The sequence below is a fragment of the Lepisosteus platostomus genome, chromosome 9, assembly GCF_059453375.1.
Source record: "Lepisosteus platostomus isolate fLepPlt1 chromosome 9, fLepPlt1.hap1, whole genome shotgun sequence".
Lineage (NCBI taxonomy): Eukaryota > Metazoa > Chordata > Actinopteri > Semionotiformes > Lepisosteidae > Lepisosteus > Lepisosteus platostomus.
The window spans coordinates 30,196,450-30,213,368 of NC_142619.1; the positions used below are offsets into that span (position 1 = coordinate 30,196,450).

General features: G+C 36.8%; 1 protein-coding gene across 1 annotated transcript; it reads left to right on the top strand.

Moving 5' to 3' along the window:
* Positions 1-6,469: 6,469 nt before the first annotated feature.
* On the top strand, positions 6,470-12,303 carry rergla (RERG/RAS-like a). Its single transcript, XM_088644672.1, has 5 exons — positions 6,470-6,805; positions 6,946-7,002; positions 7,585-7,658; positions 10,574-10,722; positions 11,308-12,303. Exons 1-5 carry the CDS (start codon positions 6,754-6,756, stop codon positions 11,588-11,590), a joined length of 615 nt encoding a protein of 204 aa, XP_088500798.1. The 5' UTR covers positions 6,470-6,753; the 3' UTR covers positions 11,591-12,303.
* The last annotated feature ends 4,616 nt before the right edge of the window (positions 12,304-16,919 follow it).

Consider the following 16,919-nt stretch of genomic DNA (forward strand, 5'->3'; position numbering starts at 1 on the left):
GAAAACACTTTAATATTCTTATTTTAAAACAAGGTGCAGAACATTTGCTAAGTACTGTAGGTCCCATTGCATTTGATGTCATTATGCTTCATATACTGTAACTGTAAAGTAATGGAATTATGCCTCACATCTATAGAATATAGAATATATAGAATGTAAAGAAAAACACATGTAATATGATTCCCAATGCCTGCAAAAAATAATTGGTGAACACAGATATGATACAAAAGCCAAATTACTAAAATTACTAAATTTTAAAAATTGTAATAGGTAAAAACAAGTCATCATCTGGGAGATCAAAGTAGATACACAGTACTAATACTAATAGTGCAAAGTATTCAGGCCATTGCACAATTGTCTCATTTTGTTGCTTGAAAGCTTGCAGCCATGACACTTTGAAGTAGCAACTAACAATTGTTGCACACACAGCACACTTTCGAAGCAAAAAAACAAAAAGAACTAAGTTATTAATATGAAAGAAAAATATGTAAGTCATGACCGCATAAGCAACCAAAACCTTTGCTGTGGGTATCCTAAATTATTTTGTGTTCACTAAATAACCTTAAAGAGCTGCACAATATGTTAAGTGGCTTCTGTGAGCAACAATAGTGATTTACATGATTTCAGAATAAATGCATCTATCCCTGTTAGGTCCCTCAGTCAGGTAGTGGATTTCTAGCAAAGAATTAACCATGAAGACCAAGGAATTCTCAGATTAACTCAAGGTTCAAGTTATATAAATGCACATATTGGGAGAAGGGTATAAAACACTTTATAAAACTTTAATATCTCTTTGAGCATGGTGAAGTTGGTCAATTAGACAGGGTAGGTTCCCATAAGGCAAATGGTGGCTTTGGAAGAGTTACAGAGTTCAGTGGCTGAGATGGAAGGAAATGTTCATGTATCAACATTCTCATCACTCCACAAAAGGAATCTACAACAAAAACCCAATTGATATTGATAACATGTGCCAATGGTTTTGTAGTCAGAGAAGACTAAATGGATTACAACTGACACAAACCCAACAAAGTGGGTCTCAGTCAATACCATCCCTACTGTCAAGCATGGTGGTGGCAGGATTATAGTTCTGCTTTCTCATCAGCAGAGACTCATCATCAAGACTGATGGGAACATACTATAGATGGAGTTAAATGCTGGCAAATCTTAGAGAAAAACCTGCTCTAAAACTGAGAAAAAAATCACCCGTTAGGACAATGACAAAAAGACAAGACCTACAGTACACTGTAGTGGCTTATGAATATGAAAGTGAATGTAGTTGAGTGGCCCAGACAAATTCTGGTTTGAATGCTATTGAGACTCCGTGGAAAAAAATAAAAACAGTTGTCCTTGAGTGATTCCAAAGCAACTTGAGAGAGCCTTTACAAATCTACCAAGAAAAATGGGAATAAATTGCTCTACCAAATATTGTGCAATGTTGGCAGATATTTACAGTATCTGAAAAGACTTGCAGCTATAATTGCTGCCATTTTGTGCTGCTTTGCCTCATTTAAAGACCATCACAAATTCTTTTGTTTTATTGACATTTAGTTCCATGTTATTTAGGCTCCACCATCCAACTAATTCAGCTACTTCATTCCTGAATATTCCTGTTCATACTTCATTCATTGTTTGTGATAAGCCATACAGTATGAGATGAGTATCCTTAGAGAACTTGAACATTTTGACTGAATGTGAACGTGAAATACAGTGATTTGTGTACTTATAAATATAGTATAAATATTATAATATTTATATTACATTACATATTACATATTCTAAAAAATGTGTATGATGTTTTATAATTTACGCAAAATTAAAAACCCATAGAAAGGGTGTGAATACCTTTGCAAGGCACTATATGTATAAATTAGGAGACATATGAGGAACACAAGAATGCTTATAAATAAGAAAGGGCCATTCAGCCCAGCTAGTTCATTTGTTTTTCAGTAGCTTTATCCAAGGATCCCATCCTATAACACTATTGGATAATCTTGTAACAACAATACCGAAAAAGCTCATGAAGAACTCTGTAGTTATTTGTTAGGACTTTCAGAAAGGTTCAGCAGAATTGTATCTGCACGTGTGATTATGAGTTCAAAACTCTTCCTAACATAGACAGTCTGATAGGCCAGACTTCAAAGTGCATTGGACTTACAGGCAACCTTCTGTTTTATATTTATGATCCACTCCCAGTGTAGGACTGGTTTAACCCTTGGTGACCGGAAACACCTTAACTTCAACAAAATAACGAGACACACTGCTGATTAAAATTCTGCTTGGTCATCAGAGGTTTAACCAATGCAGTTTTACATTTTAGCCTGACAGTGATCTAAAGCACTAAGCATACTATACAACAAAGCTTTTGAAGTGTAAAAAGATGAAAGAGCTGATCTCAATCACCTGATTTGAGTCAATTATAATGTTCTGAATGGAAATGACTGCCAGAAAACTCACCAATTAGAATGTATGGAATGTACCCCTGATCACGTATGTTCTATTTCTTTGTGTATATTGTACTATAACAGGACAGCAGGACCTGGAGTGTCAAAAATTAGCTAAAACACCGGAAGATTGTATCACTTTATTGGCCATATACAATTTCTTGTATTAGGAATTTGTCTATTCACATACGCCAACTTGCTCTCCGTGAGAGACATAGACAGGGAGAGAAGCTTGGGGTTAGAGCGCAGGGTCAGCCATTTATATCGCACCCCTGGAGCAGTTGGGGTTAAGGGCCTTGCTCAGGGGCTCAACGGAGTAGGATTACTCCTACCACACCGCAGTTCTGGGGAGAATTTGGAAATGCTACAGACAGCCTGGTCTAAGGCTGAGAGAGAAGAGGGCTGTTTTAGCATGGTGTCAGCTCAGGTTAGAGCGAGACACCAGACACCTGGTGGTGAGACATGTTTAGTGTCTGCTGATGTTTAACTGAGACGTTCATTTGGAGTTTCAGAGGGAATTTCAGTCTTGGGTGAGGTGAGTTAATAAGTAGTGAAAAGCTCGAGGTTAAAAGTTTCATCGGGCTTAAAGTTATATGGCTGTTGAGAGCAGGGAAAATGCTCATGGAGTAGCAGCCTCAGCCATTTCCATATCGGCTGAATGGGAAAAAGAAGAGCGAAGAAGAAAATGTGCAGAGCAAGACCAGCCAAATGGAAATGACAACTGGATGAGCTGCTGGCCAGGGTTACATATATGGCAGGTACTGTAGTTAGTTTCATTTCCTGTTCCAGTAAGAGGAGAGATGAAACCAGTATAGCATTAAGATCTACCAGCCTTGCTGTGCTGCTGTATATCCGCTGTATGAATGTATGTCATGTGTCTGGCATAATAAACATTTGTTTGCTCTTATATGTGTATCTCATCACCTTCATTAAAACCCACACTAACAAACTGTATTTTTAGAAGCTGGTAATAATAAAATCATTAAAACTGTATTTAGTGACTGCAGTAATTTTCAAAAATATGACGTAAAATAAATCAAAGCAGTTATTAAATTAGTTTAAATTAAACTGGTGAAATAAATTAGTTAAAAAAAACAGCACACACTTTCAGTCACAGGTTATTTTGTGGGTTGAAAAACTGAAGGTCAACCTTTAGGTTTCACAAGCGGATAATGTCCAGAAATAGACTGAAAATGTCTACCATTTAAAGTAACCTACATTACACACTCAGGTTTTTTTCTCATCTTGAAGTCTTATCCTATTTGAAAACAAGGTCCTTGCATCAAGAGAGAAGTATAGTAACCTCTAATGGTATGTGTTCTTATGCATGTGTGCCCGCCGTGGGCTGAGCAGTTTTTCAGATATAGGAATGTCACACAGATCACATTATTGAATACATGCATTTATGCTTCATAACAAAGTCACTTAATAAAAAAAAATCTGACAAAAATACAATAAAAACAAATAAAAATTTTATTTGCCTGGTTTCCATTTCAACGTAGTAGAACCATGTCATATTGAAAGATGAAGCACATTACGTGCATGTCCAACGTGTAATTAAAACAGAGCACCATGTGGGAGAAAATTCCAAATTAAGTAGGAGAAATATACACCCTTTCTAATTTTTAGCAGTTCTCTTTTGATGACACATGAATTTGTATTTGTAATTTTAATTTTTACAATACCGAATCACAGTGGAAATATTATCCTGTAATGTATACATTTGGAACTAACATCAAAGTTGGTTAAATATTTTTTAATTGTTCTTTTGCACAGGTTATCCACATCTAATTATTTCACAAACACAGTACAAGTGAAATCCAATATTATTTAATTGATAGTTACAAAGCAATACTTATGAAACATTAGCGATAATGACCAGCCCTTTCCCAGATTATATCTCTGATACTTTAAAGCACAATAATAAAGTACTGAACTTAAGAGGTTTCTCAGACATTTAATTTTTTTTGTCTCTGATACATTTATGTGAGATTTATGTTGAGCCTTTTTAAAGTTCATTGTTATCATTTTTGTTAGTAATAAGGTAATACACAGCATTTAACAGGAAACATTTAGTATTCCTGGCAGACATGACTGTGTTGTAGTGTTGAGAGGCGGTAGATTCACACCTGGAAAGTCATGGGCCCAAATTATGAGCAGCTCCCTGCTGTTGTGCGATCGATCAATGTCCTTCATGAGAAAGCTTCCATTATAAAAGAGCCCGCTGTATAAATGAAAGCATCTGCTAAATAAAATAAGAATAATTTCTGTTACAACTCCTGTTGACATTGTTTCCCTTGGTTCATTTCCTTTATTCAAATATGATGATATTTCTTAGCTGCCAGCAGCATAGCAGGGGAATTTGCCAGTAGCAGGTTTTTCATGAGCAAAAGGAAATGGATGTGCACAATTTGCACTGAGAACTCCCTTCCAAAAATCAGAGATAGATATGATGTAGTTATGAAATGTCAGTGTTTATTTTCCTTACTAGTGTGTATAAGCTGGACTTTCCTTTGCCATATTCACACCTTTCAGAGCTGGGACACATTTACTGTAGAACCCCCTGATACATTCCTGAAACATGCCAAGAGAACAGGTTAGTGCAGATAGTATGAGGACCAGAAAGACTTGAGATGGCTTAGTACATAACAAGGAAATTCAGATATGTTTCAGATTCAGATTCAGATTCAGATTTATTTCAGTCTTTTGTGAGAATGCATCAGAAAAAAAGTCTGAATCGCCCTCAAAGTACAGTCAGGCAATAGCAAATGGTTTCTCTAAACATAGTATAAATCTAAGGGGTTCTGGAAACAGTCAAGTACAGAGGTTTCACCTGAGGGCTATACTGTATTTGTATGAACTGTTGTGCTGTTTTTACGCTATTCCACTGAGCCTAGTGCACCATGATCCTTTAATATCTACAGGTACTCAAACCCCACCGATTACAAAAGTCCAGAATCAGCCAAATGTCATCTGCTATGAGATACTTGTGCACTTTTGTAAGAGGAATACTATAATAATAATAATAAAAAAAAACTTTATTTTATATAGCACCATTAAAGGTGGCTTCTCAAAGAGCTTTACAGAATGACAACAACAATAAATAAAAAGAATACACAAGATAAAACACAATTACAATGCACAGAGGATGGTAGTACTAAGAAAAGCACAGGGGTGAAGAATGGAACCAGTTAAGTAAAGGCTCTTCTAAAGAAGAAGGTTTTGAGTCTGGATTTGAAGGAGTTTAGAGAAGGTGACTCTCTGATATCCTTGGGCAGAGAGTTCCAGAGCTTGGGGGCATAACAGGAGAAGGCCCTGTCACCCATACAATGTAGATGGGCTTTGGGGGACAGTTAGGAGACCAGAATTAGAAGAGCGGAGGTTGCGAGGTGGGGAGTAGGGCGATAATAGTTCAGACAGGTACTGAGGTGCCAAGCCATACAGAGACTTATACTGTAGGTGAGCATGAGGATTTTAAAGTCCACACGGAATTTGACAGGAAGCCAGTGCAGTACTAAAAAGAATGAAAAAAAATAAGGTTCTCAAGTATTTAAAAAAACCACAAAGACTTTTGTCTTGAGATTATTCACACACAAAGTAACATGTCAGTAAATTAGTATTTGTATGTTAGTACAGTATCTGTCTTAAATTCTTCATCTTTTTGGAGCTGATCACTTATAAAAAGGATTCTAAAATTCCTGGACTTCCTGGAAAAAAAACCACCAATGAAGAAAATCTCTCCACTGGTGTTAATGGAGAAGGATAAAACATTTTTTTAAATGTTATTTTTTACTGCAAAACCTAGAAAAGAAGGTTTTCTGGTCCAGACAGGCTGGACTGAAAGCACAATTACGCAATAGACCCAACTCGTTAAACTACCGCAATGATTATTGCAAACAAAAATCTCCCATCCCGCTACACAAAAAGAAAAAGACCATTCTCTAGATCCAGAATAACTTATATTCTGTAGTCTATTTTACTGCCCAGAAAAGTTCGTCATTGTGACGACACGAAACAGGCTGGGGTTGATGCAGTATTAACCTGCGAGTTAAGCAAGGGACCTAATCATCTCAGTGAGAACTGAGTCAGGGACAGGCAAGAACAAATACGACAGGAAGAACAAGCATGCATAAGCTTCTGAGTTGCTTCATGGTTTCTTTACGTAGTCTGAAAAATTATGTTGCAGGATAGGCTCGTATACACTTAAACTGCCCCCCAAAGGATTCGGATTTATTTTACTAAGAAAAACGACGATTCAAGTAAAGGGCGGCCAATAAATTGTTTCAACTGAGCAAAGGGGAGCTACAGAATTATGAATGATATCAAGCTTGCAGTGCTGGGAAGTGAGGGAGTTGGAAAGTCAGGTTATTATTATTATTATTATTATTATTATTATTGTGCACTTTTAATATTTACAGAAGTGATCAGACTTTTCGTTACAAACTATGTGAGGAGCGAGTGTTCATGTGAAATTAAAAAAAATACTGTTTTTGTTTGACCGCAGCCCTGATTGTGCGATTCTTAACAAAGCGATTTATTGGCGAGTATGCGTCTTCTTCGGGTAAGTAGTATTTTGATTATTTAAACGACTTGCTTTCTAGTTTAAGTTTGAACATTTCGACAGTTTTCCTAGTAATCCATATTTAAAGACAAGGCGTATAATAAGAAAGACACATATTCTAGTACTACTTCCTAAAAATAAGGAACGTACCAAACTGACAGTGCATATGCTCATATAAGCGCTTGCTCTTGGTTAACTCAAATGCTATTTTTAGATCATTTTTTCCTAAATTGCATAACATGGTCATTCCAACCATAAAGTAGCACAACCGTCCTTGTTCTCATACAGTATGTGTATTTGTGATAAAGACCTACTTACCTTCAACTTCTTACTCTTTAGTTTTGTATGGTAAACTGTTCGAATCTGATCCTTTATATTGATTCCTTAACGAAAAATGTAATATGCTACAGGTAGTTAATTCATAATCAATGATTTTACAAAACGTGAAAAACAAATACAAGTGGTTACTTTTAAACTGATTTTTTGTATTGACTCAATAGCTACAGTTCCTTGCAATAAGCGGTGTTTCTTAACAGCCGGAGAATGATCTTCCGCATTATCCTACTGTATTTTTTTTTCCAGAGACCGTATACAGAAAACGAGTGTCTTGTGATGGAAGACAGATGAATCTTGAAATATACGACCCATGTTCTCGAGTATGTAGAAAAATGCTTTTAAAATACGTTTTGTTTGAAATTGTGAATTGCGAACATTTACATAATATACTGTCGCAAAGCTGAGGAATAGATCAGGATTGATTACCGGTTGTTTGAAACGAAGGTATTAAACATGCATTGCATTGTTTCTGTGCAATTTTAAACTGTGGCTGATGTATTTCATATTAGACATAATTTCAAAGCCACATACAGTACGTGTGACGTTGGTAAAATTAGTCTGTTTCAGGGTATCTCTGATGCTGTGAGCAATTTTGGTGTTGACTAACCCTGGTGTCTTTGATAATAATAGAACGTACTGTACGCCTCAAGATGTATTTTATTCTGAAAATCGCAGAAGTATGTAGTGGAGCACTGTGGGGTATACCCCAGCTGTTAGTGTTGTTCAGCAGATTTTCTATTGCTCTGCTGCAGGTATAACAGAATCTGCTAAATTCAGATAACAATTTAATAAACACTATTAGCCATATCAGAATAATTTCAAGAACTGACACCCTTACATATGTATACAGTACATTGCAAATTCCTATTATTACAATGACAATTTTAAATTATTTTACATATTAAACTGCAGCATCATATGAATACATTTGAAATCACAGTCAAATAATCTGCGAGATGTAAAATAAATTGCTTACCGCAAGCAAAGCACATACTTGCAGGGATCAGCATTAATCAGAAAGAGCTATCATATGCGGCTAAGGTGCTTTCAGGTGTGGCTCTGCCACAAAGCCCTCAAGTGCTCTTTCTTAATGGTGATTCCCAAGTTACTGTAAAAAAGGCACGGTGTTTTTGGTTTACATGTCAAAAGAACACATTTTCTCAATTGAAGAGTAAAGACTGAGATATCCTTAAATCACACTTGGTGGCACATGGTTACAGTTCTTCTGAGGGTTGCATTTTATCATTGTCAGAATTTGCTTCATTTGCCTTCTGTTCTCTTTTTTGGCATATGCTCCCCCAGTAAATGAGGCAACAACCTCTTGCAATCCCTAAACAAGCTACCTAGTTGAGTCTGAAAAGACAGAGCACTGCTCCATCATGAGTCCACCGTATCACACCACCTGCCTGCATTAACGCCACATTTCAGTTTAAAGAGGCTGGCCTTGCCTAAATGTAAAGTGTCCAGATCCCAAGAAAAAAGGTGGAATGTAATACCTTCCATTACTTCAGGACTGACTTCAAAGATGAGTAGTGACCTGGGCATCGAGGCACCTCCACCAAGGATGAGAACTGATGCGTCATCAGAAGCATGATTAGAAAGGACACGTGAGGGAAACACAACAAAGCTCTTCTTGACATCATAAAGATTCCCCAAAAATCTTTTTTGACTAGATTCTAGACTTTTACTAGATTCCAAAGCAATGGCAGCTGTCTCTTATGTATGTTTAGTGTGTCATAGGAGAAGGTGGCACCTTGGAAACGTGTTAACATCTGTCCAGCAGATAATTTGTAACCAATGGCAAAATGCAGTGGTACTGTATATATAGTTGTATATACTATGTCCTGTTACGACTTGGTTGGGAGCGACTCTCATCCCGCCGTTGCCAGTGGCAGCCTGAAGGTTTGCAGGAATTCTCAGCCTTCCTCCAAACCCATGCGGACGAGATCGGTCCACGTTTCTATTAGACTGCCTGCCTTCCAGTTAGGCAGCCAGTCTTATTCCCAGTCATCCCATAAGATTGGCTATTTAAGACAGCTCTCTCCAGTGCGTCAGGAGTGGTAAAATACCAGTACATCAGAAAAGACATTGAGCTTTCCTGAGCAGAAGCACCTGCTCCATCTAGCTGCTTAGGAATGTCTTTGTTCCGGCACTGATCCAGTGGAGACTCTCCTTCTCCCGGGCAAGCTATTGCCAGCCCTCCTAGATCATTATTCGCTGGTCTCTGCCATTTTCCAGAGGGTCCCACTGTCTGTCTCCTTAAGGCGGTTTTCTCTTCAACTGAACTTCCTGCTTTTTTTCTGTGGACAGCCCTCACCCATCTTCCTCATCTATCTATCTATCCTTCCTCTAACATTCAGCCTGCCTGCTTCATGTTTCTCCATTCAACACTCACAGCCTCACTTCCACCGAGTCTCTCCGAAAACTCCCGAAGATGCCCTGGGCCCCGTGCTTGGGTTTCAGCCTTTCATCTCGTAACAGTCCTTAGTTTAGGGTTTTTTTTTTCTTAGATCTTAATCTTATGGAGAATCGATTGCCTAAGCAATTGATCATTCTCAAACGTGTTCACTTTTGGATGAAATTCATAGAAAGAGAATTCAAATGGACTGGGAGCAGTTTGCATAGCTGTGTTGCCCCTAACGACCAGTACGTTTGCACGGGGACTCCCATGTGGGGAACCCCTGCGCAGACTCACTCGGGGCGCATCGCCCGGCCTCCATTTATTAATTGATCGGGCACACCCCAGTCCTCCAGCTGAGCAATTTGAGCTCCTTGAGAACATTGAGATAACACTCAGTATCAATTCCTAGAACATCGCTGCTAAAGCACTGACTAGGCAAGGAATTAATTTCCCCTTGAGCTGCACTTATTCTCCTCTGTCGCAAGTCTGTCTCAGAAATCCCTCCAAGTCCCACCGAGCACCTGCACTTGGAGCTTGTCTGGCTACTCGTCAAGAGAACGGGATCACGATGGCTTTTTCTTCAACTTCAGATTGGATACAACTATGAAAATAAAATTAGTGATTTAGTAAATTAGTGGTATTTCTCTTTTTTTATTGTTTACACTTGGCTAGTGATACAGGGGATCTGGAATAAATCACTTTAAGTCATTTACATGTAAATATATTCATCAACCCTGCAAAATTGAACTTACTGTATGTAGAACTTTAAATGATGGAAATGGATGAAAATGTAATGAGTTTCAAAATATGATAAATGGACATTTATCTCTGCAGCCGTGTGAAGGACAATCCTCCCTTAATGACCAAGTCCATTGGGCAGATGGGTTTGTGGTTGTTTATGACATCAGCGATAGATCCTCCTTTACAACTGCAAAAGCCATTATTCATCTGATAAGAGAGCTACAGCTGGGAGTGGCCAAAAGGTAAATATGTATGACCTCTTTTTTAGATAATAATAGAGTGATTTGCTTTCATTATAGACTAATAAGGGCTATGTTAGCGTGAAGGAAAGTTATGCCGGGCTTAAAGGCTGAAATGTAAACAAAATGAAAAATATGATTTCAATTTTGTCAAATAGTCCACTTGACATTTTTATGTATAGATTAGCAATGTCTATCTTAAAATTCACATTCACCATCAGCAAACATACTGTTGTCGATACATTTCTGTGTTTCAGCAGGCTTTTAGCAATCTATTAATCGCTACTTTTCAATGAAATATTTTTTTTCTAACTAATGTTTGGATCAGTGATGTCATTGCCAAAGAATGACACAGCACCTTATCCAAGCAAGCACACTCAAGGAAGAAAGCAGCAGCTTGAGCAGAAATGATGGACTATTATGATGTGTTATGAAATGCAACACCCCTGACAAATGTAATTAAATGACACTGCTTTCAGATATCGGTATGTCATATACACTTACGTTTTGAGTATTCAGAACATCAGTTCAAATTCATTGGCTAAAATTAATCCCGTTAATGTTGGTGATTGCATTCTTGCCTTGCAGGGACACAGATTCTGTGGTTTTCCTGGTTGGAAACAAGCAGGACCTCTGCCATATGAGAGAAGTTGACAGAGAGGAAGGGCAGAAGCTGGCAACAGAAAATAAGTGCCAGTTTTATGAATTGTCAGCAGCAGAGTATTTCCAGGAGGTGGCAGTTATGTTCTCAAAGGTCATTCGGAACACCAGTGTAAACTCCAAAGTTAAGGACAGGAGGAGGCCGAGCGGCTCAAAGTCAATGGCCAAGCTCATCAACAATGTCTTTGGCAAAAGAAGAAAGTCAGTGTAGAGCTGCATTTTGTGTAATCTATTATATCCACACTATGGACCAGAGAATAACCTGATGGATGTTTTTTTTTTAACTTGTTGTCATTTTACATTATTTGATGAAGCATTTGAATCATCTTTGTTTCATATTTAAAAAAAATATTACTGCATTTACGTTAACATAACAACAAAGTCAAATCTTAACAGGTATATCATCATCTTTGTACGGTGACTGGTGAAGTAATGGAAACTAATCTTTTAACTCAAAAGACACCAAAGTATTTTCATTAGACAAAATAAACCTGATGTTTATCAATTTGCACTTAGTGATATGGGAATTTATACTGCAGTGTTTAAAAGATGTATAATAGTCTCAAACACCCTAGAGGCACACTGGCCGTGTCAGAGTCAGGAATCAATGAAGAAAAAATTTCTTCAGCAATTTACAGAAAAAAAACAAAATCAAATAGATTAGTTCTGGTCTGTTCTAGTTGGTGTTTGATGACAGGTGACACCTTGCCTGACTCAATGTTATGTCAGTGTTGAAATGACCAACATGTAGCAGATATGTCTTGAACAACTAAAAGCTAAGGCACTTAAAACTTGAGAAATATGAGAAAATAGGCAATTTGCATTGTTTCCTAAATGATTGTTTAAAAGATTTGTATAATCTGTGAGCTATTTAATACTTTTATTGTACTGAAGTTTATTGAATAAAGCTTCCCCTTTTTCTTACATGTGGTGGTTTATAAAGTGAATACATTGCTCTGTATAAAGTAGCTGGCTGTAAAACTGAGTAAAAATAACTTTTTAAAAAAATGTTACAATGGTTTTAATTATAATGGCATGGGCATTAGCGATCTACAGTTGTTTAAACAGCATTTCAGATCAGAAGTTTCAGAAGTTTATAGGACTTGGCAGTTCTCTGTGTCCTATCAATACTAAACACACAATGACCTTCTAAATTTAGCGAATTCAACTAGTTTGGTGGAGGAGATCGCTAAAAATCCACTTTATGTAGCTCAGTCTCGTTTTGTGTGAGGATTCCTGTTGTTCTTGACAATAACCAACTGGTCTGCCATAAAACATCATAAAACAACCAGCCTGACATTAGAGGCCTTCAAAAGCCTCTTTCAGTTGTACATGGTTTCACTGGTGTCAGTTAAATATTATAATATGGGTTAGGGGTAGATCATATTTTCTCACGGGTTATAATTAGCTATGCTTTCACACTTAGTGATGGTTCAGTTGTAGATAGGAGTCTGAGGAGTTTAGCAGTAATAGAGAACAGGGGGTCTATTTTAAAGAGTGTTTTATGTACAGTATAAGACCTGCATAAACTCTGCAATAAAGCTTCCTGCACCTTAAAATGACCATCCTTGTGGGATTTTATATGTGCTCAGATCCCTGGAATCATCTTACTAACGGATGGGGTCTGTCACACATCCTAACACAAGTTCTGATCTAGATCTAGTCTAGATCAGGGATGGCAATGTTATGGCATACAGGACAAATCCAACCCTCAGGCATGGGTGATCCCATAGAAATATAAATATTCATTTTCATTTTCATTTTTGTGCAAACTATAAAGTTCACTGCCTTACCATTAATTGGAGGACTAATATGAAAGCTTGTTGTTGTGTTTCTTTTGCCCATTCTGACCCAAATACACAAATGAACTGCATGAAGATGAAGACAGCACGATGATGTCTTGAGCTTTTTGAATATCTATCCCTCCACAGGCTAAGAGCAGCAGCAGCAGGACTATAGGCATATCATTTGGGTTCTCAGATCCTCCTCCAGTTCAAATATTATTGAATAGGGTTACAGTATTTCTATAATCCTTTACTACATTCTCTCCTTCATCAATAGAACAGTTGAGCAAGCTTCTATGTCTGCTTTTTTGCCCTCTGTATGAGAATGATATACATTCATACAATAATTTCACAAATAATCTTTTCTATATTAATTATATTTATATTAATAAATAATTATTGGCTGCTGTCCCAACCTCATGCAGTCATGATGACCTCTCCTCTCATGAGCTCCATTGCTCTCAATTTATCACCATTGATGCTACATGTGTGAATAAGTTTGTAGCTATAATGAAACCTATGTACAGTATGCCTCATCAATGAGTCCCTGAAATCTCACTTAAAATCTGTGACTATCACACCTCTGTTAAAAACAAAACTGTCCTGGACCCCTAGATATGTAATAACTATTGTTCTATTTCCAGTTTGCCTTTTCTTGCAGGAATTCTGCAAGAACGACCAGAAAAGGAAGCTGCAGCTCAATTGTAATCTTATATCTAATGAGCTTTTTGCACCTTGAATTGAAACAGCCTCTTGTTGAGGTCGTAAGTGATTTTGCTGATGACTTCTGATTCTGAGTTACTTAGTATTTTTCTCCTTCGGGTACCTTTTTGATATATTTACAATGCTATTCAGACCCTTTCAAAGTCTTCAAATCCTGCTCGATTACAAATAATACACATTTTTTTCCCACCAGTACTTTTATTACAAACTCACATGCTCAAACAAAAGTTTTAAAAAAATTAAATTAGTTCTATCACAGCAGATATCTTAAGGACAAAATCTGAAATATTTATACACTTTCTTATTTTTGGTGCTCTTTTTCTGACCTATGCATTTTTATCACTTTCTCTCTAACTTCCTTAGAATGCTCTTTAGTCTTCATTTATCAAACCTTTCCTTCAGATTCACTGCCTGACCAATGATCCTTAAACAGAATTTGTTTTTTATCCAGTAAAATGTCACTTCAATGGTACACAGGCAGAGGCCGATGGTAAGGCAATTATTTCTGTCAACTTAGAGCTACCAGAGCACAGGAGACTGAATATGCGAGCAGCATATTTTAGTTTTTGACTTTCTTTAACTGTCTTTAGGATATCTGATGACATAACTAATTTTTCTTTTAAAGGTTTCTGTTTGAGCACATGGGTTTGCAATAAAAATACTGATTGAAAAAAGACATTTATCATTTGTAATCCACCAAAACTTGAAAACTTTCAAAGGGTCTAAATACTTTTTCAAGGCTTTATATGTACTGTATATACTATATATACACAATACTGTATCACAGTGTCCTATGGGATCGCATGGAACATTATCTAGGGATCACTGGTACTTCCCTTGTTTTAATTCGTATTGTGCTACCTGTAGCCAATTCATAAACCTTGGCTATATTACTGATTCTGCCCCACTCATTCCCACTCAGTATGCACCACAGGGTTCTGTTCTTGGATTTTTTTAGTGTTTTTTAATCCTGTCTCTTGGTAAGATTATATCATGGTTTTACATGACAGTATTATGCTGATTACACTCAAAAGTTACTTGCACACCAAATCAGATATTATTACTGTAGTTCTACTGTACAGGTGCCTACCTGATATGGACCCAACAGAACTGTCTTAAGGTGTGATAAGACTGAGGTTGTGCTCACAGACTCCCAACTGCTTTGCAAAGCTGGTGACTTCAGAGTTTCATACTACTAAGATGTATTCTTCCTAAAGGAAATTGGAAATTTGCCATTACTTTTTAAACACATGAAAATTAAAACAGCATCTTTATTCCACATGTGTAACGTTTCTTGGTTAAGACCCTTGTTCTATCTGATGCAGAAAATGTTATAGTTTAATCATCTCTAGAATGCTGTTATGCTTTACTTACAGGGGTATTTTCTAAGGCACTAAATAGACTTCAGTATGTTCTGAATTTTACATCTCATTACTCTGCATCAGTACATACATTTTGTTCTCTTTAAATTACACTGGCTCCCAATGAAATATAGAGTTCACTTTGAGTTTTGTCCTGATCACATCAGGCACTGGATGTTCTCCAGTTAAAGATGGCTCTACAGAGAGAATGTCTGTAATACCAGTTTACTTTTTCAATGCGGAATTAACCTCTTCTTGCTCTTTTGCTGATCATACACTGCTCCATGCACTACATTCATTGTAGTCCCACCAATCTTCTAGAATTCTAGACTACCGTTTAGTATCTTTTGACTAATTTCACAAGACCTTCAGCTTGATTAATATTTACTGGTGTAACACAAAGACAGAAGGTCTTTCCTCTGCACCTATCCAAAACTGACGTAACTTAACCACAGCATAATTCATTGAGCGGACAAACTCATAGAAGTTATTAACTTAAGTTTGACAGAAATAACAACAAGAAGTAAATTTCACCTAGCTGTTCCTAATTACAATCATTAGAGAACTTAGTAATGGATATCTAACACAAAGATCTCCTTTCATACAGTATTTGTCTCCTGCATCCCTCATCCACCCCATCTCCACCTTGCTGCTACCTCTTGGTTCTTCAACTCCTCTCTCCAAATGGGGCTCAATCTTCCTTGCTCTACAGCCAGAGGGCTATCCCTTAACCAAGCAGGTTAAAACAAAACTATCCTACCTAAAAAAGACTGAAACATTCATAAAGCATCTGATTCTTGGATGTTTTTGTCCCATGTGGACTGTCTATTGTCATGTTCACTCTTGATTTACAGTTCAATTCTCACCAAGGATAAGAAACAAAAACCATTTCAGTCTTATGATAGTCAGAAATATTTATGTGGACATTGATTTATGATGTTAACAGACTTCATTTTGAATTAAGAGTTCAATAAAAGTCTAAAGGAAAAAAAATAGAAGCTGGGTGTGTGGGATGTGGGATGTGAAGACAAAGTCTAACATGCTTCATGAGTTTCATAACTACAACATCTTTCATATGCTTTTGTTAGATGACATCTGTGTTGGGTTTACAGCTGTGCTTTCAGCTTTCTCACCCTTCCAAAAAGACAGCACAATGACTTAACCTATATTAATCTCTCCCTCTGGTTTCAGGAGGGAAGTAAATGCCCAGTGACACTATAGATAAAGAGAATAAACATTCTTCACTCAAGGCATAATATTGAATAATAAGGTCTTACAGTCGAAAGGCAGAAAATGTATGTCAACCTCATATCAGAATCTAAACTTTTTTGTTAGGTCTACCCTAATGTGTATTACATGTATAACTAATCTTATTCAACTTTATGATTAAACCTTTTTAGCCCTCTGTATCTGTCTCTTAATGTATGGTATTCATTAATGTTAAAGTAATCTTAATATTTAACATTTATTTTGCTACTGCTGTACTTGTATCTTATGTTATATGTAAAGCAAAAATATCAAATACAAAAAGAATTTACAACTGTGGTCTTAAATTTGATATGTCTACCTTCCTGAAGTCATTGATTTATTCTATAACTTTAGAAAATGTCCATGTTGATTTTTACCAGTTTTTTTTACTTCTGTGTTTTTTAAGTCTTTAGTTTTGTAGGTT

What these genes read in the sequence shown, in the direction of transcription:
- rergla (XM_088644672.1), top strand. Translation starts at nt 6,754, where the DNA reads ATGAATGATATCAAGCTTGCAGTGCTGGGAAGTGAGGGAGTTGGAAAG. An exon ending in TGAGGGAGTTGGAAAGTCAG is followed by an intron (nt 6,806 to 6,945) that starts GTTATTATTATT and finishes GTTTGACCGCAG; the next exon opens with CCCTGATTGTGCGATTCTTA. An exon ending in TATACGACCCATGTTCTCGA is followed by an intron (nt 7,659 to 10,573) that starts GTATGTAGAAAA and finishes TTATCTCTGCAG; the next exon opens with CCGTGTGAAGGACAATCCTC.